Source organism: Athene noctua, chromosome 4 (genome assembly GCF_965140245.1).
Source record: "Athene noctua chromosome 4, bAthNoc1.hap1.1, whole genome shotgun sequence".
NCBI lineage: Eukaryota > Metazoa > Chordata > Aves > Strigiformes > Strigidae > Athene > Athene noctua.
This window is the reverse complement of record NC_134040.1, coordinates 30,006,064-30,030,110: the sequence shown is the minus strand read 5'-3', so window position 1 is coordinate 30,030,110 and position 24,047 is coordinate 30,006,064. Positions and strand designations below refer to the sequence as shown.

The window sequence follows — 24,047 nt, the reverse complement described above, 5'->3', positions numbered from 1 at the left end:
CTGGGGAAAAAATAGACATACTACAGAGCAATTCTATGGCATGCCCTCATCTTGAATATTGTGGTGCTTCAAGTGTACTTCAAAAAGTGTACAACAGAGCTAAGAGAAAAATGAGAAAAAAAATAAGATAAAAAAGACAACTAGTCAGCACTCAGTGAAATCAGATTTAAAGCAATCAGAAAAGCACTTTTTTATATGGCACAATTCCACTGCAGATATTCTTGCCACAGGATATGGTAGGAACAATGAAAGGGCTCCAAAAGGCATGAGCTACGTGGAGGTTTGATGGCTGTAAAACATCTGGATTTGCATGATCTAAATGAAACCTTTGTGTTAGGAAGCTTCTCAGCTTTGATCAGAGGACAGGAGAGCATACTGGTGAAGGATCTCCTTCTAGAACGATTGCTAGTCAGCATGGAAGACAGGGTGACCATTACGATGATTCTTGTATGTTTACAGCTGTTGAAAAATCAAGTTAAGAGCCTTGCCAAACAAACTAAAACCCAGGTAGCTAATACCTAGGAGACTGAAACATCTTCATGTGCACGGAGCACAAGAGTCAAGATTCCTGAGAAAACACACCTTTAAATAATTTTAATTACAATATAGTATTTTTCGCTGTTGATGAAGGAAAAAAATACTAGGGTCAGAAAGGACACTTTTCCTGTTGTCTTTGACTTATAGATTGTTCGAGAGCAATGGTACTTCCAAAGCAGATGCTAGAATCTTGCATAAAAAACCCCACTTAACCTAAACTCCAAAGTGTTACTTCTCACATATGTGCATTCTGAGCATTCAGCAGCAATACTGTGTTGGTCAGGCACATCGGCAAGCTCAGGTATTTCAGAACCAGAAACAGCTTTAATACTTCCTCCCAGAGATGTATTTTCAAGCTGCCCTTCACTCACACCAGCTGTAGGCTGAGGTCTGCAATGACTGAACTAGACATGCTTAAATTTACTTTCTGCTGTATTGTCACATGTATACTACTTCAAAATACAAATCTGACACCTTACCCAACAGCAAATGCTTGCCATTTAATCACTCCCATTCTCCTGATTAGCTTTGCTGATCCCAGACTGTAATAATCTTGGGTGCTGCCCCTGGCCGTTGCCAGACACAGAGCCTGCCCTTGTCTAGGTCAGGGTTTCACCGCTCACTGCGGAGCAGCTGGCAGCCCTGGCGGGACCATGGGTCGGACAGCTGCTCTGCCAGCCCAGCCTTCTCCCCTTCTGTGCTCTCCTCTGCTTCTCCCAGTGCAATGCGAACTTGCACAGGCTGAAGGGGCTCCTTCGTGTTCACTTGTTGCTGCTGCAGCATGGTGCATGGCTTGTGTCTACAATGCAGCCTTCAAAGTCGGTTGACAGCTGCACGTTATCTAGCATGCAGAGGGTAAGAGAGGAAAAAAGGGAGTCCCTAAAAACATGCTTAACTCTTCAATGCAAGCACATAGCCACTGACTGCATGACACTGTACCAGGAGAAATGTTTCCTACTTAGCATGGCTTATTTAGAAGATGATTTAGACATTGTTAATAAGCCATCACTGATGTTTAGGGATCAGCCACTGCAATAAAATTTACCCTTTCCTGTATCAGTGACACTATTTTAAAATGCTAGTTATCATATGATAGTTAAGATTACCTATTATATTTAAATTACAGATTTAAGCCAAAAATTATTTATTTTGGCATTAGATTTATATAGAACCTAATTTTAGCTTAATGATAAAAAAAAAATCTAATGCATGAGAAATGTGCTTCCTCTATGGATCAGAGAAAGTAGAAAAGAATGTATAGCATTCCATATAAAGAATAAATTGAAAATTTTTGGTTTTAGAAGTCATTCACGCCAAGATTGCATATCCTGAAAATAGAATCCTACATCATCACTGAGCAACTGGAAGAACACCACCACAAACATTATACACTACAGATTTTTAATCCTGAAAATAATTTGAGCTTTGGCAAAGGAAACCTATCAAACTCTTAATTTCTCTTTCATTTTAAGATTTTTTTTCTCATTTCAAAGATAAGTGAAAGTTGTATTTGAATATCCTTTGTATTAGATGATTGTACAATATCTTTTATCATACATCGTTTTTTGTTTACTGCAGTATCACGTTACGAAAATAGCTCATACAAGACTTGCTTTTTGTTTTGCAAAGCTATGCTTCTGCTAAATGGAAGATATTATGACTCTATGTTGAAACTACATATCACCATTCTGCAGTACATCTTAAAATCTCAGGAAATTTGTATTGCTCAATCAAAAAAATAACAATAGCTTAGTAAAAATGAGTAAACAAGTGGTAAGGATTGAAACACTAATATATAAGTAGCCTAGTAACTGGCATCCATAAACATTAAAGAGAACAAACAGGAAGAAGCAAATGCTTTAAATCATGGCTGTTGATGCCTGATTCTTTAAGAATTATACTGTTTTCATTTACCTTAAGTACATACATACAAATGATCTCCCTGCAGATTATCATCTACTCTCCAGCAGCTCTCAATAGCTGTTAGATCCAAGAATACCTCATTTTTCATCACATCTTATAACCTGAACCATTATGCATTTCTGGTTTTGCTTGACTTCAGTTAAATAAAAATACTAGTTGTTTTATTTTCCTCATTACTTGGAAAGAATAATTCACTTGATGGTTTTACAAACTGGAAATCTGTGCCCTGGCCAAGATTGTTCTTTTGTAAGACTCCCTGGTATTCCTTGGTTCAGGTTCTAATGCAGGTATTCGAAGATACCTCAAAACTTCTGTCTGGTGCTGGTAGTTTCTGTCCAGTTCTCATATTAGCAGTGATAACTTAGCAATTGTTATATTATCTTAGCAACTGTCATATTAGCAATGATAATTAGCAATTGCTCATATTAGCAATTATAACTTGAGACATATCTGTGTCCAATCCTGCATTGGCTTAGCTAAACTAGTGCAAACACATACAAACAGACCCAAGGTAAGAGCCTGAAATAGTAATGAGATGCAAATTGCCCCATTTATTGCCTTGAGATTAAAATCCAAACACGATTTGTTGACTTACAAACAATAGGTGACCAAACTGCAAAAAGTAAAGGGATATTTATAGTGCTGTTGTCTCACTTAACAGAGATAATTTACCTCAGCTGCAAGTCAGAAAGCTCGGGTTGCAAGCAAAGCCTTGCTGTGACAGGCCTGGTGTACACAGGACGGTTGAGGAACTGAGCTGGATGAGCAGCCTGCAGCGTGCACTGGCTGAACGAGGTCCTCACTAAAGGCCACCAAATGAAGAGTCCAGCACAGGGGAAACTAACAAGCCTTTCAGCTTCCAGCAAATAGCAGACAAGTCAGGATTTCTTCTTGAATCTCAAGGAGGCAAGAAGTTCGTGGGTTCAGTTTGTAATATTACATATGATTTCCCCAGGCTTCTGCAAATCTGCTTAACTTTCATTAAGATGATCAAATTACTTTTCATTTACACTTTTCTGTTTCATGTAGATGTGTTCAAAACAACTTTAGTAGGAACAAAGCCCTGGGAAGGTCAGGTTGTGCCCTTACTTGGGACTCTAAAACATGCTTGCTAATTTGGGGAAAGGCAAAAACATTCAGGACTGGGATTTTTGGTAGAGCTTTACCAGCTGTTAAAGAGCTGAGGCACATTTTCAGAAGCCTCTTCTCTGTGTTCATGCATAGTAGTGACAACTGACTTGAGGGTAATGCTACTAACTCCTTTGAGCTGGCCATGCAACTGCTTATTTTTAAGAAATTGTGAAAGCAGTTACATTTTTTTTAGAAATGTTCATAGTGAAGCATTCAAACTCATTTCCTGGTGTTTGATTGAAGGTATAAGAGCTAATTTTTGTTATGTAGTTAAAATTTATTTTGAGGAATAAAAGAAAATTTATTTAGCTTTGCAATAATTACAGAGTTAATTCACATTTATTAATGAATAATCAGTATGACGGCCCACAGGACAACTTCAAGTGCCACTGTTTTTGTAGTTAGGTCAGACTGTAAACATACATAGCTGGAAATACAAATGGTAATGCAAGTGAAATTCTTACTGTGATTTTTGAAGAGCAGTGAGGGACCTATATTCCAGGAAAACAGTTGGCCTGGTTAATGAATTAAGAAAAATATGGTATGCATTAGCTGGAAGTGCATGTAAATATAAAACAAGAGGTTCTGTCATGCTTTCTTCACACATTCACCATTCTCAGTAGTTCTTTATATCTAGACACATTGCTTTCAGCAACAATAACCCTGCTGTCAGCTCTAAGATACTTGGATTCAGTTAAAAATCCCCCAAAGTCATGTAAGTGCAGTATGAGCAAGCTGCTCATGGGTACCTGGGTAGCTGCTATGAAATCACAAGGCTGAAAAAAACCTACTCTGAAACAAGGTGGTACTAATGGAAGAGGTGCAGGAAAAGGGAAGGAAGGCGACTAAATTCCCATGGCTATTTTGTGAATTAGAGATTCAACCCAGACAGTGCCACAGCAAACTGAACGCGACCCCACTTTGACCAGTTTCCAGTTTCCAATGCTCTACCAAATTAACAGCTATGACTGTGAACTCTCCCGTATTGAATACTTATTAAGGATGTGGTGGAGAGCCAAAGAATTTTAAATTGACGCTAAACCCAACTCGTTCCAAAGTACAAAAAAATAGCGTGTCCTCAGAGATATTAACTAGATGCAACAGAATGAAAACATTATGCTCAATTTAGAAATATTATGTATATACAGTGTTACCTTAAGCAGACATTAAACCTTTAAGGCAACATTAGTTATATATTATATATGCCTCATTTTCTCCTCTAAGAAAGGAAAAAATATTCTAATCCATTTTATATGAAATGCTGTTTGCCCACCTAAAATATTAATTTGAGGTAAGGCACTTCAAAGGAAGTCTCATTTTCAGATCACAGGCTTCTGATAATCATATTATTATCGGAAATAGGCATAACTTTTTCAGCATTTAAATGACCTAGGGTTAAATACTCTACCCTCTGTGTCTGCTCTGTACTAGCTAGCTGGTCCCCAGTCAGTGCTCTGCCAGGAAGACGAACACACAAGTAACTACAAGTACACGATCAGACGGAATACATAGAGCAGCACATACACAACAATCAGTACTGGCAGCACTGGTTCAAGTGTGCAGCACAGCACGTGCCCTGAACTTGAGACCTGGAGAATGGCCAGGAACAGGAGTGTCAGGCCTCCAACTCAGCCCAGGGTTCCAGGGGATTACTGAATATCTGATTGCCCATATGTAAGCCTACTGGCACAATGGTAACTTTGGCAGGGAAAGTCTCAAAATAGAGGGAGTCTCTTTTCAGTGGAGTGTCCACACCACAGAGGCATTTATGTTAACTCATATAGTCAACTCCTGAGATGATCATTCCCTTACACAAATAAACAGCTTGTAATATAAGCCTGCATTAAGGTTCCTGAGAAAAACAAGTTATTATATCCTTATATTATTTTGCTTTAGAAAATCCATTATTATCCCAAATTCCCCCCCCCCCCCCAATCTTTTTATTGGAGAGCTTATTGTTCAATAGTTTGTGTCTTCTAGGTGTTGCTATTTCCTCAATGCCGTAAGCCCACTCCTGTTTTCTCAGTTGGTGACTTCTCATTCATTCAAAAGAAAAATAATTTCTCCTTTTTACAGATGGAAAATTACCACCATAGGAATCTGCTCCAGTTTTATCATCTTAATCTTCTGCCTTCTGTTACTTGCATAACTCACAACTAAGAAACTTTGTATTTTCATAATACATCTAATCAGCTTTGGAACAGTGCACTTAAACCCACAGCAATATAATTCTGGCAAACTTTGTGCATTTTCAGAGTTCTCTCATCACAGCCATGAGAAGCATTCTCTAAGTTAAATTTCTGATACAACTTCATCTGATTAGCACATTCCTTTTTTTTGAAGATTAGCTTTTCTGAAAACAATCTTCCTGTTTTGATTATTATAAGTAGTATTAGGTTCTTTAAGCATTCACATCTTCCCCTGCCTTTTTTTCCTCCTCATTTCAGCTGACTGCTCTGTACCCCTCCAAAATAATTTTCTCATTCATGCTGCACTGCTACTAGTTCACTAAATCAACAAGGTCTTTGAGTATTTCCATCTTGGTGGATAAGTTATTTTTCTTCTCCAACAAGGATGTCAGGAATGCTTTTATGCTATCAACTTCATAATGTTTTTTTGTCCCTATAGCCAAAACCCCTAAAGAAACACAATGCTGTGAGATGAAAGGGCATAGGTGAGAATATGAGAATCCCTCACGGAAGACAACACTTTGAGACAGAGCAGGCGATGCAAACGTTAGGAAATACTCTTCAGTAGTTTTGCCAACATAGTCCTATTCTTACAAGTAATAATAGTGCAGTATTCCACTGATCAGGATCTTTTCTCCATAAACCTGTTTTGGTTTTTTTTTGTGATAACATGCACCAATTGAGAAATAAGGCTAAACACAAAAACCCTAACAACCAAGACATTCAAACTTTTACCAAAGTTTGTCAGGTTTAACCTTCTGCACTTAAATGTAGCTATTTTAAATATCTGGAGTTTCACTGAATCATTTTCTTCCAAAATGACTGTCTGAAGAGACCCAGTGTGGGGAAGTCAGAGTATCAGTCTAAAAATATAGCTGGCACCGTGAAACCATTTTGAAAAACAGTGAACTATGCTTACTTGTTTCACTAGGTTCCTCAGCACTTTGTTCCTGAATAGTTCAGTATTATACCAGACACTACTAACCAACTATGACAATTTGAGGTTTCCAGCATATCCCTTTCAGACAAAACAAAGTGAGAGGTGAGTTCTACAGGTTACTTTTAATGCAACTCTTTAAAATTTCAGAAGATTCTGATATTTTTCCCTTCCCAATAAATGTGATTGCATTTATTTACATATATTTTTACCTTATGCTATACATTTATATTAGTTATTGCCAGTTACCCTTTTCATTCTTAAACAACAGCACAAATTGTTTACAGTCATGACACCTCACAATAGCGTCACTTGCCATTTATGCAAAATTAAAAAAAAAAAAGCCTAAATACTTTTTTTTTTTTTAATCTTACAGCAAGTCAGGATTTTCTCCTCATTTATTAATAGCTGTGCCCAGCAGAACACACCAAAGGTGCTCATACTTGTGACTAATCTAGATGAAGTTCAAGTTATCAGACAGGAGATTATTTTCTTCAGTTCTTCATTCAGCTCTTACTCATCCCAGGTATCTCCATATTTATTTACTTTAACTAAAGAAAAGAAGAGAAAATAGTCACATATGACTTAACTGCAAAAGTTGATCTTATACAATGCTGAATAATATGATGAAATGCATTATCATTTGCAGTGGTAGGTGGGGAGAGTGTCAGTCACAGCACGGCAGACATCTAATTAAAGCTACTTCTGAATAAATGGGGAAAAGAGTTTGTTAATCATTCTTCTTTAATGAATTAATATTCGGTCAAGAGGCCTAATGTGCTAATTCCTGCTCTACAGAATTTGTAATTACTTTGAAACAAATGCAACATGTGGATGAAACGAAGACAATTGGAGGAAACAGGCAAGGAACATTAGGATAAATAATGTGGCTACATAATCTAGTTACGTGCACAATTGGATGGATTCAGGATTGTTAAAAACACGTTCAAACACAAACAGAATTCAGTAATCCCTACAAGGAAACTACTCAGCCATTATTTGGCAGCTTCCTTTAGTATAGGACTGAGTCAGAGAGTAAAAAAAAAACCCAGGGTATTGGTCTTAACAGATTTATTCAGAAGTATGTCATGCCTGACTGAACAATGACCAGAAAGGGACAAAGATGCTCTCTTGAAAGTGGTCCATAATTGACTGCCATCACTGACAGCGTAAAGGATGGATCCATACAAACTTGACACTAGTCAGGCACCCCTTTATAGATGTACTTGCAGGTTAATTACTAAGCCCACTGTTTATTAATACCTATCTGCAGTAGAACCAGTGGAATAGAGCAGAATGCATGGTCCTTTTTTCAGTGAGATGTCAGCAAACTCAACATCATGCACTGACAAATCTCTTTTAAGCTGACATTGCAGTGAGGCACAATGCAAGCTCTCTCAAAGTACAGTTTGATTTCCACTTCTATTAACCATGGCAGCTGAGCAGGCTGTGCTCATTCTCTGGAAAACAGTCCAGTCCAGATCACTATGCAGACGTGCATTATTTGTACAGCTACAATGAATGCAAAAGGCACCAGCATATGAAGTTAGGAACTGCTTAAAACTGGTTTAAGCGTGGTTTGTTTTCCCTTACGTCCTTGTAACAAAGGGCGAAAACCACTGTCTCCTATTTGCTAGTTTGGTTCCTACAACGCAGAGATAAGAGGATGAACAAAGGGGGAACAACTCAGGACATATGAACTGGCATATGAGTAACATGTCCAGTGTGACAGAGGAAGCAAAATCAAGAACGGTAGAATCCCTGAACTGTAGATTTAAATGTACTTCCATTTGTAAAACATGTCTGAATTTCTCAAAGCCTGAGTATAATCATCAAATGGAACACAGTATTTGATCAACATTTTAGAGAGGTCTTTTATAGACCTCAAATAACTAAAAATAATGAACACATATTCTTACTTCACAGCCATAAGATTTACCATGGAATATGGCAAGGTTTGCAGAATGTTCCTTAAGATTTCTGTGTATGGTTTTCCAGTGACATTTCTAGGCTATTTGTGGAGAAATATCTTGAAAAAGAAACATTGTGTAAATCAATGAAGTGTCAGCTTATGGAATTTAGCAGCAATCTGAAACTACAGCTTCAATATTTTTTTAATGTCTCATTTGGTATAGCCACGTGATAAGAGAAAAAGGCTTTCATCCTTGAAACAACATACTTCAATCATTACTCAATAACTGTTTGTAATTTTTATTTCAAGACTGTGTAGATCTGTCCAAAGACAGATGATCTGGTGAAAGTAACTCACAAGCATGAAATAGACTGACACTCTTAAGCATTGCTGTTCCAAAGCTTACTACTGCTTCAGAGCTTTCTGCTTTAATATACTTTTCTATGCTTATTACCACCTGTTACACCAAATAGGAGAGTTAGCTATTCCTACAAATCTTATTGCAACAGGATTGACAAGACTGGACACTGCACACAAACTCAAACAATTCAAGCTGACTAGTCCAGTAGAGTGTGTTAAATGATAAAGCATTCCTCTTGCTAACATTATTTTCACAGATGCCACACTAAATTTAACAAGTGCTAGAGCAATTATGAACTGCTTCTGTGTGTCTCAGTTTCAAAAAATTCATTGAGTCAAAAAGTTGACTGAATGGCATCTTATTCTTCAGGACATTGCATTCTTATTTTGCTGTGTAGTTTTGTTTTTCACTGTGAAAACAAGTCTCAATATTGCTGCCAGATACTGTTTCCTTCCTTTGAGATTTAATGTAGAAAATGAACCTCTATAAACAATGCCTCTATAGAAATCCACTAATTTCACATGAAACAATTCATAAAAATAAACACCCCCCTCTTCAAAACCATCAACCATGTGCTCTATTTTGAGAGAACAATGCTATCTAAAATATACACCCCCTTCCATAGCTAAAACTTTTCAGCATAAGTTCTGGGCTCAGAGAATTCTTTGTTGAAAGAGGTTGATTGACATATTCAATAAATCAAAAGTTATGAGATTTTCAGTGTGGCAACAAGCAATATGGCTAGAGAAGAGGAATTATAATTTGCTATTGGAAGATCAGTATTTTTTTAAAAAAAATTTGAAATATGAAACTACAGACCACATCACATATGAGATACCTGCAGATCCTGTAAAAATAAATTGCTTAAGGGGTAAGCAGAATTAAGCCTTGAGTTTGTAACCATTTTTTAAATTATTGTCAATATTTGAATTTACTGTGTATTTCTGTAAATCAGTGTATTACCTTCTTTAGCTGTTTTTTCCTGTGAAAACTTGCTCGGTGTTTCTGCCTTTGGTGGCATCATTACCTCATACGTCTCTCTGTGTTTATTCCTTAATTCTTCATATGTGATACCTTTTTTTTTACGGCTTTCTTCTGGAATTGGAGCAGGATCTGAAAACAAAAACATCAAAATACGAGAAATTGCATCACACCCCAAAAGTTGGCTACAACCTGTTCTAGTATGCCAGTTAATTACAGCTCAATCCCAAATGAAAAGGAGCATGACAGCTGCAGTTCTAAATGCAACCGAGAATGTATGTGGTCTTTAATGAATACATTCCTTTTATCCCTTTCATTCTGTCAAACTGCTTTGGAAGACTGGTATTTAACTCCTTTTCCTCATTTTACCCAATAGAAATCCTAACAACCATGTGGTAGTCGATGGATAAACGAGTTCTGGTCACTTTATCTAAAATTTATGACAATCATACATGTGATATATTTATGATTTCTGAAGAGAAATCTAGGTGAAGCTCAAGGGTTTGCATTCAGGCTTTAAATTTTGCTTTCAGAGAATTAGGACTACATCCATCCATACATATGTTACCTGATAAACATTTTATCCTCTTAACTACATTTATAATGCAGAACCTCGATTCTATAATGAAGGTTCTACCAACTATTTATATTTCTGATTAAATGTAATTACAATTTCCTTGACACATTTACACCTGATACTTTTATATAACTAAACCAGAATTGAAAAGGGCTTTTGTGAAATAAAACCTTTTCCATAAAGGAGTTAAAAAATCCAAACTAATTCAAAGTATGAAACTCTGCATTTGACAGTAACTTCCTCCTTTGTGTACCAGAGAGACCTGAATTCAGAACCGTGTGCTTCCCCTGCAATAGCGAAGGACAGAGTTCAAACTGAAAGGAGGGGAACAGCTGCACAGAACAGTACTTGAAAACCATTTTAGTTCTCTGGGAGAAAATCAGCTGTTGCTGGACAGAACACAATATGCATTCAGTTCTCAGATGTAAATGTTTGTCACATTATAAAAAAGTTTAATGTCACTGAATTATAGTAGTACACAGTTACAGCACCACCACTGGTGAAAATTAAATAACCTCAGAAAGGCTAGCAGACAAAAGGTAGAGACCATGGTTTATTTGCTGCGGTGAAAGGATGGCATATTCACCTTAATTTCAATCAAAAAGAACTTCAAGTCAGGCTGAGTTTTTTGCAGGTTGAGTTTCACAACAGATTAAACCTTGTAAATTAATTTATGATACTTACTTGCAATAAGTGCTACCAAAACATGAAAAAAAACCCTGAATTTGGTTTACAGTTAGAACATAAAATACCACCTACATCTCTCTCCTGTATAAAAACAATTCTGGGAACTTCAAGCTGTTTCATTCAAAACCACTATACTGTACCATGTGTGTTTGTATGGGATGAAAATACCTAGTCTAGTAAGAGAAGTATCTAAGAGAAAGACAAGTCATCGAACTACAAACTGCTGAATATTAAGACAAAACACACCTTGAACGGTGTAATCAGTAATTCCTGTAGGTGAAGATTCACTCAGGGAAGCACTGAATGGAACAGGTTCATAACTTGAGAGGGCTCTATCTGTTGAACTATAATCATCTGAATAGCCAGAAGAAAGTGGGAATCCAGCCCTTGGAGAAGAAGGCTCAGCAAACGACTGAGAAGGCATGTCTGAAAATTCAGACTTCCGACTGGAACGGCTGGAAAATAATACAATTAAATATTAAATACAGAAATACTGAAGTTAAAAATGGATCTGTATGAGTAACAGTATGTGTAGTTCAAGAAAACACTCTTCTATTTTAAATTATATAGTTTCAAACACAAATTATTTTCTTAAATAAAGTTTGGGGTGGTTTTTTTCTTCTTTACATTGTAAAGATCTATCTATTCCCTTCCCAACGCTCTTTCCTTCATCCCAGAAACTTAAATCACACCTGAAAATCTCCAGAACAGAAGACAAAAGAGACAAAGTATTTTACACTTTACAAGACAAAAATGACAATCCCTCCCCCCAGGGAGTCTTCAGACAGAAAAAAACCACATCAGACATAAATAGTATAGGGCGTGCCCACGTAAGTAGTGGTAGCATGAACTACAGTTATTTTTAAAGGCCTTTTAGGAAGAATTTGAAATTTAAAACTCTTCATCATTAGAAGCTGCTGTAATTGATCAGCACAGAACAGCAGAAGGAGAATTAAGAGATATCTTGGGAAAATTAAATTATGAAAGTTTATTGAGTTGCTGAATTTGGCAGAAACATAAGCAAATTTTCTCTTAAGAGAGAAAGGTAAGATCATATAAAGAATATTCTGGAAACGCCTGATATTTTAAAGCATCCACTACATACTCAGAATGGCCTGCAAACCACTACACAACACATCTCTATCAAGAATGCCACCATTTGGTGCCACTAGCATGTCTCTAGAGTATTTATTCATTTTTTTACTTTAAATTTCTGCTTAGTTGTACTTTTAGTTTCACATGAAAAACATTTGCAATTAGTCTTTATTTTGTTCTCACAATAAACCTACAGAGGTAAGCTTTATGGCCTTATTTGTAAAGCATATGCAAACAGAGCTTTAAAGAACTATCTAGTCTTTTAGCTCCTTACCTATTTTTAACTGTAAATCGGAATTACCAAAACACATTAATTAGTAGATGTATAATGACCATGAAAATGTAATGGTTTCTGTTCCTGGCTTAAAAGAGCAGTATGCATGTATTGCAGTAATGCAATTTGAATGAATTGATTATTCAACCAAGTTAAAAAAAAAAAAGGAATTTATTACTTAGGAAATAAAATTTTACAGATGCAAAAGAATGGGCTGTTAAAGGTTAAAGGGACTTATTGGTGCAGCAGATGATGGCATTTAAACAGGTTCTCACCTAGAGTAAACAGTTAACAATCCTGACCATTATTAGTGGGGTAAAGGGACAAGTCCTTATATTCAGCTCAGTTTACACAGTAACTGGTAACTCCTAAAATTATGTTTGAGGCCATAAGAACATAAACCATTTCAGAATAAAAGTAAATCTTGCAGACAAAACTGTCATAAATCTAAATTTATGAAATAATTAAGAATTTAACCAAATCCTTTCTAAACAAATCTTAGCACATACATAGCAGGACTACTACTCACTATCCAAACACTATTCTCCCAGTTTTGAATCAAGGCTTGAAGTGAGATATTCTGAAAGCAGTTGCAATTAAAACTCACTTGAGGTAGAAAACATAGTGAAACAAAACAGGAAATAGTTTTAAGAACCTGATGAGTTTCTCATATGCACAGCATAATGCTGTTACAGATGTAAAGGATTTAAACAAATGGCAGTAAGTTTGACCACCATGTTTCTTCCTGCACTGATATTGTTTACTGAGCTCTTTCCTTTGATAAACACTGAAATCATTTCCGCCCTCCTCCTACTTCAATCAAACTAAACTATGGGAAAAGCTTCCAGAACATAACACTGTTTTATTTCAGTTAACTTAGTTTACTTCTAAACTAAGGAGGCAACTTCTGCTGTCACACTGCTGTAAGTAAATTCCATAGGAAAACAACATCTTAATTTACAAGGAATACAATTTGCTAAGTAAAACATTTCTTTTTCTACTCCTCAAAGCAATCAGTTGTACGTAGAGCTCAAAATGGTTGTTTCATAGCCAGCCAACTGATACAGCTTCCTGAAAGTGGTAGATTTAGGCTAATAGGGAAAAAGGGAATGCGCAGCTCTGAAGATCTCTGAAAGCTGCAAACGTAGCCTTGATGTGTTAGTATTAAAAATGTTCTATTCAAGAATAAGTTTTAAGTTTAAAAGAGAATTAAATTCTTACTTATGTGAACTATGTCTCTGAGCTTGTCGTAGAACATCTCCTATTGGGGAATCCTTCAGTTTCTTAAATTTTTCGCTACAGATTGGCAAGTAGGATATCTTTCCACCCAGGTATCCACACATTCCAGCAACTTTTTTAAAATAAAAAAAAGAGGCAGGTTTATATGCTGTATCATAATATGCACTATAGTTTTTAATAGAATTTCAAATAAAGTACACAGTACCTTGAAGAAAAAAAAGTTTAGTTCTAAACCAAAACCATGCAGTAATCATCGCTCTCTGCTTCTTCTGCAGACAAAGAGTACTAAAAACAAATGCAACAGCTGAACAGAGACATAGAGCAATGATTTAGACGTGGCATGAGCATCAGATGATTTCAGATAGTACTTCATGAAAGGTGACAAAAAAAGGAAAGTAATTGCAATCAGTTAATTGTTATTTCTGCATCTTGGAAAAAACTATCAAAGATAATAAACCAGACAGGAATAAACAAAGGTAGTAAATTCTTCTCATTAATCCATCAGAACAGCCAGATCTTGAAAGTGCTTTCACTAATATGAAGAGGAGTCTAAGTAAACAGTATTATGCTTAGTATCTCCTGAAGAGAATTCTATGGTATGGTTGCCAGAGGGCAAACAACTGAATTAGCTGAACCCTCACAACCACTAGGCAAATGCTTTCAATTTAGCGCATGAGCTGTTTTCATCTGCTAGACAGGACATAAGAATAAACGATTGTGATAGTTCTTTCTGGGATTAAAACTGGTGATTTCCATCAACTGACTCCTTCAAGTTTTGTGAGTGGGTCAAACGGAGTATGAAGGATTCAATGGCAATTAACAGAAGTTTTCTTGTCAACTTTTTATGAGCAAAGGACTAGACCCTTCTTTCATATGCAGTGAGTATTTTCTAAATGCAAAGACTGAAGACTCAATCATCTTTAAGTCAGGAAGGAGTTAATTACCAGTAACACTAATCCTCTGAGGTCCTCACTTGTAGATTACATTGCCTGGGAATCAATACAAAAAGGGGATTTTACCCTACTCTGCTGTACTGGTACTGAAACTGTGATTCCTGTTCTAATATCTGTATTTTCAAAAGGAAGTTAAAAATCTTTTTCCAAGGGAAAAGAGAACAGCCACAACTACAAGTGAGGTTTACAACTGAGAAATATGAGGGTTTAGCTGTTTAACAGGTAAAAACAATTGGAAGACACCTCAAATGCTACAAATATGCACAAAGGAAAAAATTACAAGCCCCTGAAAGGAAAAACAGCCCAACAGGAATTCAAACTAAATACTTAGCAAAATAAAGCTAAGCAGCAAAGAAAATTAATCCTCGGTATAAATACAAAGAGAAAGCCTCATTTCTTGAGGCCTTCCAGTCAAGAAAAGTGGAAGCATCTCTCTGGAAGATTTCACCCAAAGTAATTATTGACTAAAATACTTGGTTTCTCTTATTACAGAACTAACAGCCAGATGAGCCACATTTTTGAAGTCAGCACAATAAATTATATCTTGTTGCCTTCTGCTTCTTCTGTATTCACTGTGACAAGACCTTAGAGAAGCTGATCAGAGATGGATAAAAGAGGGCAGGTCCCACTGCAGGCTAACATGAAGCAGGACATATGGATCACTGCCAAACAGGAATAGAGGACCAATAGCTCTATGCTATGTTGACAGGGATGTTGTCAATGTAGCGTATCAGTCATGACTAACTAGGAATTCCATTAAGTGTCAGAGTGCTTAGAAGACTACTGAGAGAAGTTATGAATAATTCCTGCAGGCAGAAGAACATCCTGGAATCTGAAAATTCCTACCTGGAAAATGAAACACCTCTCAACTTCCAGATAAAACCAAGAGGGGAAAAGCAGGGAAAGATGCAAGATAGAGACTAAAGAAAACCTGGCTCAACTATGTTAGATATAAAAGACCAACTACTGTAATGAGGCATAAATACTCTTCAGAATAAGAATCTAACAACCACAAGCGACACACCATTGTCAAAGACAGACTACTGTAATCAACAGATGCAGCAGCAATACGCTCAGATCAGAGACACCAGAAAAGCAAGAACTGTCTGGAACTGTCTTACCATTGTTTAACATCAGCTAGCTATGAGCTAGCAGCAGTGCCTGGAATTGCATATGCTCTTGTTTTAGTACTCAAGAAGGAAAAATAAAAAAGAAAAAAAACCCATGAAACACAACTGCACTGCTTCCCTTAATCTGATTTCACTGCAGGAGGAATGCACAGTTAAAATATGAGACATAATTTGGACCTGTAAACTATGTCCCTGGCAATAGTTTTCAGGAAGATCCTGTAGACAGTAGGCACATCTGACCTAAGCAATGTGAAGATGAAATGAAAACTGCTTAACTCGGGCCTTTTACAGTCCAACTGTGTCCCAGAAAAATCCCCTACTTAACATGCATATAAATCACACAAAGTTACCTACTGAAAAACCACAAAAATACACACTTTATGGAAAATTCTATTAGTATAAAATGAAAGTTCATATGTCTCCAGTGTACATCAAAAAGCAGAAACGAGAAGTATTTTGGCTTATAATCTTAACATGAAGAATAGTTGGTCCAGTCCAGCTGCTCCTTATTTTTTCCCTTGCTTTCAAAATTTAGTTCTATTAAATAGGAGGAATGTGGTCCTTAACTAGAAATGTGTAGGAGCTATCAGGGAAATAATAATTCTATTATTTATTAGAAATGTTTGTGTTATACCATTGTTTGGGGTTCAAAGAAAGCAAGTAGAATTTAGCATAAACAAATGGCAGCTCTAGTCTCTCATTCATTTATCTGCTTAAACATCACTTCCTTCACCAAAAATCATGGGTTTTATCCTCTTCCTACTGAAGTAAACTGTAAGAGTAACTGCCTGTATCTGGGCAGATTGGCAAGATGGCAACTTCCTGGTGTACTGTCATGTATTACATTGAAAAGGTTAATTTATTAATTTATTTTTGATTATACTTATTCCAAAATCATTCAGATGAAATTACTGTTTTCCTCCAATTGTACATATGTAACATCCAGGAAAAAAATGCACTAAAATAGCCTGAATGGGACAAGTGAACTGCATGAATAAAGACCTTCAGATTAGGAAGGGAGGAGCGGGTGTACTCCGGCAAAGTAATTTTAAGTAAGCTGGTACAGTATCCATTTACAATGTTTTTAACTTAAATTCTTACATTAGTCTTGTCAAGCATATTTCAAATCTTACAATTTTATGGAAAGCCTATAAACAAAACTTCTCCAAAACATGCTGTACAAATTCAAAGATGGTGGAACAAATGCAAAAACCTCTTGACACTGAACAGGTTCTTGCAATATGAGATGCTGTAAGTTAAGAAACATAGCTAAAATGTTGCTGACTATTAGAATTAACTGCAGGAAGGTGAAACTTATTCGTTGGATATATCAGATCATTTACTCCAAATCTTCAGGCACAGTTGTACCAATGTAAGCACATCGTGGAGTCACAGTGAACCAGCCAGCGTGTTTCATGGGAATTACCTCTGTGTAACAGACTCCAGAACCTAAGGTATGAATACAAGCTGAATTTATATATAGTGCTTACTTACATGCAACTTTTGTAAAGGAGCCAAATCTTGAGCTGTCTCTTAGAACACCTGAAAATTAGGATCAAAGTAATTAGTAATAAGTTATTAAGAATTAGGCTGAAAAACATCAACTATAGTTATGCCTGTAGGTTAGTTTGTAGCTAGCAGGTTATTTTACACCTAATATTAAAGAAAATTCAAGAAAACTTAATGTCTGAATTCCCCATAAAATTAAAAAAATCTAAGAATTACCTCTTTTAATCATATCACAACCACTATTACTACAGAATATGCTGTTGCATAATCACTGTGATATTGCATGTGTCAGACAATAAAAAATGAACATGAATTTGATTTAAAGTTTTGCTCCTTCTTTAGTTTTAGGAACTGCAAGTCACGTACACTGAAGAGCCTAAGCTTCTTTTAATTACAAATAAATTAGACATTATTATAGTAACTTTATTAACAGCAGAAATGTATTTAATGTGAGCAAATTCAGATTAACCCAAAGTATGTTTACACTTTACCTTTTCTAATTAAGAAACTTGTAGCAAGCATGCTCACTGCAGCCAAAGGAAAAGCTGTGAAGAAGAAAAGTTGCTTAAAATACAATTTTCATTGTTTTCAACCACATTTAACAAAATATGCAATAAAATGAGAGCTGCTAGGCCTTATTAAGCTCATTTGTATAAGAATATAACGATATATATATATGTAAAATTCACAAACTATATATAAATGATGGAATAGTCTCAATTCCAGTTTTTAAGACCAACTACAAATTATGCAATTCTGGTTAATGAGTCATCTTCTCTTAATTAGATTTCCTACTTCCTAAAACACAAAAGCCAAAGGCAGATGGGTTAAAGCTCTAAGGACAAGATTCCAGGTCTAGCTACAGCAGCATCAAGGTTAAAACTAAATCAGAGAAGCACACACAGTTCTTCAGGACAAGAACACAGTGACATAGAGGCCAGTGCCTCTAAAAATTCTTGATTTTGTTTTAACACAAAACTTCAGAAAAAAATTTTAGAGAGATATAAATCTTTAAAATTAAGTAACCTGTTTTATTCACCAGCAAATTAAAGAACAGGGCAGCTTTCTCTGTAGTTTACGGATTAAACTATACAACTTGGGGTAGACAACAAACATGGAAAAGCATTACTGCCTGTTGCAATCAGCTTAACAAGTTCACATGGGGTTTTATCATATTGAAAAAATTCAGGTGTCAGGAAGCATCTGAAGATGGCAAAACCCAAAAGGAATGCTTATTTCAAGGAAAAATAACTATGAATTGGGATGATTAACTTTCAAACTATTCATAAAGATCACCATGCCTACACAAGATGCAGTGACATGGAAATAACAAACATGACAGAAGACTAAAGTTAATTACATTAAAGATGTAGATGTATCATAATGAAATTGCATTTTAAGCAAGTCTGAAAATGTAGATGTTACAAAAAGGCTCAATGACTTGAACTTTACCTAGGGGAGAGATTTTTGCAATAGTGTAACAAGCACTAGATGTTTACAGTGTTTCGATGCATACAATCTGCTAATTAAGTTCATATCTGGATAAATGATATTTTTTTTAATTTGGACAGCACAGTATTAAAATATACTTTGCAAACTAAGAATTTATTCCTTCACAAATTCTGACAGGTCTAAACTAGGTTAGGAGTCCAAGTAGAAATTTTAGGACAAATACGACTGGATGTCACTTCTAAGAAAAAATATTGGCTCCTTGGTTCACAAGCAAGATTGAAGTGACACTTCAAAACAGAGAAAAACTTCTAATCTACTAAAAATTAAAACCCTGATGCTTTTAGAGGTTCTAGACCTAGATTTTCCACAATTTAGAGTTCTGCATTTTCTGAGATATAGAATGGCAGTGCCAATTTGAAGCTAAATTGTAAGAGAAAAATAACGAGGGGGGGTGGGGTGTGTGTATGTGTTAAAAAAAATCCAAAAGAACTTATTACAGAAGACTTCAGTCTAACCCTTAGAGACTTACAGGCCCAACACAAATATTCCAGATGTCAAAGAGAGGTTATACGCTTTAGTGGAAACAGCTGCTAGTATGTGAGCATATAAATGACCTAAAAGGATGGCTAGAAATTAGAAGAATAACAGGTAAATGATAATTGGGTTCATACATAAAAATTAATATGAATAATTATTCAAGTGTAGAAAAAAAACAAAAGCAGCTTAATCAGAAAACATCAATGCTTTTCACTGCTATGGGCAAAAAGTACTTTATCTGCTTCGGGAACAAAATAAATAAACCCCAGGAAAAATAATGGGAGACTGATATGCCAACAGCACATAATTAAGGATGGGAATGTAATGTTTCCTAATCAAAATGGGTTTATGGAGAAAAAGTCTTATTGATCTGGTTTGATTTTGTTAGTGAGATTAAAAGTGCAAAGGATAAAACTGTAGATTGTAATGTGAATTTTTACAGTATTAGAACTTATACTGTATGATAATGTGATTAAAACCAGTAATATCAGTAAAGCATACATTAAACTGCATTATTAAATGACTTGTATCCTGGCTTGTGTCAGCAATATTGTGGCCAGCAGGGACAGGGAAGGGATCTTACCCCTGTACTCGGCACTGGTGAGGCTGCACCTCGATTCCTGTGTTCAGTTTTGGGCCCCTCACTACAAAAAGGACATTGAATGACTCGAGCGTGTCCAGAGAAGGGCAACGAAGCTGGTGCAGGGTCTGGAGCACAGGTCGTACGGGGAGCGGCTGAGGGAACTGGGGGTGTTTAGTCTGGAGAAAAGGAGGCTGAGGGGAGACCTCATCGCCCTCTACAGCTGCCTGAAAGGAGGTTGCAGAGAGCTGGGGATGAGTCTCTTTAACCAAGTAATAAACGATAGAACAAGAAGGAATGGCCTCAAGTTGCACCAGGGAAGGTTTAGACTAGATGTCAGGAAGCATTTCATTACAGAAGGCATTGTTAGGTGTTGGAATGGGCTGCCCAGGGAGGTGGTGGAGTCCCCATCCCTGGAGGTGTTTAAGAGTCGGGTCAACATAGTGCTTAGGGATATGGTGTAGTTGGGAACTGTCAGTGTTAGGTTAATGGCTGGATTGGACGACCTTCAAGGTACCTTTCCAACCTAGTTGATTCTGTGATTCTGTGACTAGTAAGCATTTCTGAAATAGAAGGTGTCAGTAGAAACTACTGCCCAAAACAGGGTTTGTATCAACTGATAAAAATTGATTACAGCTTGAAATCTAAGTAAGCAAACTGAAAATACACAAATGTACAGCAACATCTTTGAATTAGAACAACTGATACAGTAACAAGTGAGGACATCTGGGCAGTCACACAGGCAGCCTATACCTCTTGCACAGGGGCATTCAAATAATATGTATTTAATACATCAAATACAACAATCTAGGTACATGTAACACAGAACAACGAAACAGACAGGAGACCTAGAAAACAGTGACAGGCTTTAGGCTCTCCCAGCAAGATAACAGCACAGTATACAACTCCTGAAAAAAAATCTCTCAGTTACTGATTGTCATCTTACTAAGGAACCCGATTCTTTTCACTTAAAAAATATAAGGAAAATCGCTAGATTTTAGCAAACAAGCTGAAGGTCTTCAGGTATTTGAATAAAAGCAAAAGATGAGAATGCCAAAGCAATGGAGAAAGATAAAGCAGAACTTTGAATTGTTAATTCAAAACCATAATGCCTTAGAAGTTGTGCCCGAAAGTACTAACTACCAGGAAAAATCAGAGCCCCAGTGTTCTATACTTAGCAAATCTGCTGCTAAATTCTTCATCTGTACTGTTTTCTGCTAAGCCACCTATCAGCATCAGGAGTAATCTACTAGCATGTGATAAAACAGTGGGTTCACATCAGGAGGCTTGGTCAAACCTTTTGATCCCAAGTATAAAAAACATGTATGTCTTGAACCTTTGGATTACAGAAACAGTGTTAAGAAGCAACACCATCAATTCTCAGTGTTTTGTGAAAAAAACCCAAACAACATAACTTTGGTATTTCAAATAAGATGAGACACAAAGTTTTCTGTGCAAACAATGCAAGTGTATTATTATTCCTGTCTATTAGCTGTAGTACAGAAATCACTACTGACAGCAGTATCATTCTTGAGAATCTTGTCTTTTACTTACAGAAAAAGAAACCCCAAATGTCATAGAATCATTCAGGTTGGAAAAGACCCTTGGGATCATCGAGTCCAACCATCAGCCCTACTCTACAAAGTTCTCCCCTACACCATATCCCCCAACATCTCATCTAAACGACCCTTAAACACACCCAGGGATGGTGACTCCACCACCTCCCTGGGCAGCCTATTCCACTGTCTGACCACACTTTCTGTGAAATTTTTTTTCCCAATGTCCAGTCTGAACCTTCCCTGTTGGAATTTAAAGCCATTCCCTACTGTTCTGTCACTAATCACCTGTGAGAAGAGACCAGCACCAACCTCTCTACAAGCTGCTTTCAGGTAGCTGAGAGAGTGATGAGGTCTCCCCTCAGCCTTCTCCTCCTCAAACTGAACAGTCCCAGCTCCTTCAATCACTCTTCACAGGATTTGTTCTCCAGGCCCTTCACCAGCTTTGTTGCCCTCCTCTGCACTTGCTCCAGCACCTTGATATCTCTCTCGTATTGAGGTGCCCAAAACTGGACACAATACTCCAGGTGTGGCCTCATCAGTGCAGAGTACAGGGGCACTATCACCTCCCTACTTCTGCTGGTCACGCTGTTTCTAATACAAGCCAGGATGTCGTTGGCTGACATCTTGTCATGCACAGACACAGAACTTTTCTCTTATACACTGCTCTTTTCATGAGTCTCCGGAAAGACAGAAAGCAATAGTTCTAAGCTAAACTATTTTATTCTTGCATTCTAAAGATAACAACAAAAATTGAAAATAAAAATGCAGAAATTAAAAAAAAATTCAGATACATAAATGAGAGACTCCATGAATTATATATATATAGACTTTTATGAATCGTATTAATTTAAAATATGAAGGAATCTTATTAGAAAGCATAAACCTTACAAAATATGTTGCACCTTTTAGAAAATTCCTGTCCTGCAAACTCTTAATAAGTGTAACTCCTACATGGCTGAACATTTACTGGAATGCAATTTTAGACCAGCTGAAGCTTGTTAATCAACTGCTGTGATACACTTACGAGGGACTTCTTTATGTCTCAAATAACAATAAAAAACTAAGGGTGAAAGAAAACAAACCAGGTTTGTCAGCAAACTGAACTTACCTCTATACCGGGCACTCTCTTCAGCACATTCCTTGAGGAGTCGTCTTTCCTCCTCTGTTGGCACATAAGGCTTAGGTACTTCCCTCTTTTATTAGGGAAATAAATTAGAAAAGAATGAGCAAAAGAAAGGTTTGTGGGAATTGTTCAATTAAAAGCTTTGTCTAATTTTCACACCTTGTAGTGCCTGTACTTTCACGCAGCTATACTTAAGGGACTGGTGCCTTTGTCTGTAAGTGTTACATGAAATATATAATTAAAAAAATTCAGTGCTTCTGCAAATCATGAGAGAGCAGAAAATATTTTGTTCACAGTCAAATTCCAACTCAGTCCATTCCTTTTTCTTCAGAAAAGCCTGCTTTGGGCCTTGTAACCAGTCTTCCAAACTGATGAAATCTGAAAGCTCGTTAAATCCCTTTTTAAAATATTTGTCAAGAGTTTTAATTATGCAATGAGTGTTGTCTGCTGACATGCATATATTTAGTGAAAGCTAGCCAGCAGCTTCACCAGTGTGTGAGAAGTTTCTATCCGAGGTGCATGATCCCCTCCTGCCGCGGAAGGCGTGCGACCGGGCACCCCGCCAGATCGCCGGTCGGGAGAAGGACATATGCGAGACGGCCGCCGGTACCGGGGGGAACATCTCCTGCCGGGAGTCCCCTCACGAAAAGCCGCCGGGAGGGCCTCAAAAGCACCATCCCCCCGCCTCCGCGGGCCACCAGGGAGCCCAGGGACGGGCGAAAGGCCGACGGGACCCCCCTCCCCGGCCGCGGAGAGTGCGTGCAGGCCCCGAGCCGGCCGCCTCGCCCTCCGCAGAATCAGCCCCTAGCCCCACCGAGATCTCGCGGCTTCCTAGAGGCAACGCCGCCGAGCAAACGACAGTACCTCGGCCGGGTCGCCGACCTCCCCGCCGCTAGGACCCTGCCCGGCCTCCATGGCGGGGCGGGGCGGGCAGTGCGAGCGACCGCTGACCCGGAAGTCAACGCGACGCTGCTCGCCGCCGTCGCCCTTGCGCATGCGCGGGGCGGCGGGGCCGTCCCTGGGCAGTGCCGTCCCTGGGCAGTGCCGTCAGGCCTGGGGGTCCCGCTCGGCCCTGCCTGGGTCGGGGGCACGCCTCCGACCCCCCCATCCCGCGCTCCACGGCTTTCCTCCCGGTGGAGAGCCCCTGCGGGCGGGTCTGGGGGTAGGCCGTGAGGGTCGGCCGTGAGCGCCGCGGTGCTACCAAGGCGCCGTTGCTGACGAACTCGGGACTGTGGCCTGGGGCTCTCTGTTTATTTGCGTTCAGCAGCAGTGTTTCCTTGCTGGGAAAGCTGAGTGAGGGCGGTGGAAGGATCTAGAGGTAGCAGCTGAGGCTCAGAGCATTCATTTCAATCGAGAACGTT

The 24,047-nt window shown here is 37.8% G+C and overlaps 1 protein-coding gene across 1 annotated transcript; it reads right to left on the bottom strand.

Annotated features, from left to right (window-relative positions):
* Positions 1–6,827: 6,827 nt before the first annotated feature.
* OCIAD1 (OCIA domain containing 1) lies at positions 6,828–23,651 on the bottom strand. Its single transcript, XM_074904771.1, has 8 exons — positions 23,551–23,651; positions 22,672–22,756; positions 17,927–17,980; positions 17,421–17,468; positions 13,826–13,955; positions 11,482–11,690; positions 9,954–10,103; positions 6,828–7,268 (listed from the first exon to the last, which is right to left on the bottom strand). Exons 1-8 carry the CDS (start codon positions 23,599–23,601, stop codon positions 7,231–7,233), a joined length of 765 nt encoding a protein of 254 aa, XP_074760872.1. The 5' UTR covers positions 23,602–23,651; the 3' UTR covers positions 6,828–7,230.
* Positions 23,652–24,047: the final 396 nt, after the last annotated feature.

Coding starts and splice junctions, on each gene's coding strand:
- OCIAD1 (XM_074904771.1), bottom strand. CDS start 23,601: ATGGAGGCCGGGCAGGGTCCTAGCGGCGGGGAGGTCGGCGACCCGGCC. Junction 22,757..23,550: donor AGGTCGGCGACCCGGCCGAG/GTACTGTCGTTT, acceptor CCCTAATAAAAG/AGGGAAGTACCTAAGCCTTA. Junction 13,956..17,420: donor CTCCTTTACAAAAGTTGCAT/GTAAGTAAGCAC, acceptor ATTTTAAAAAAG/TTGCTGGAATGTGTGGATAC.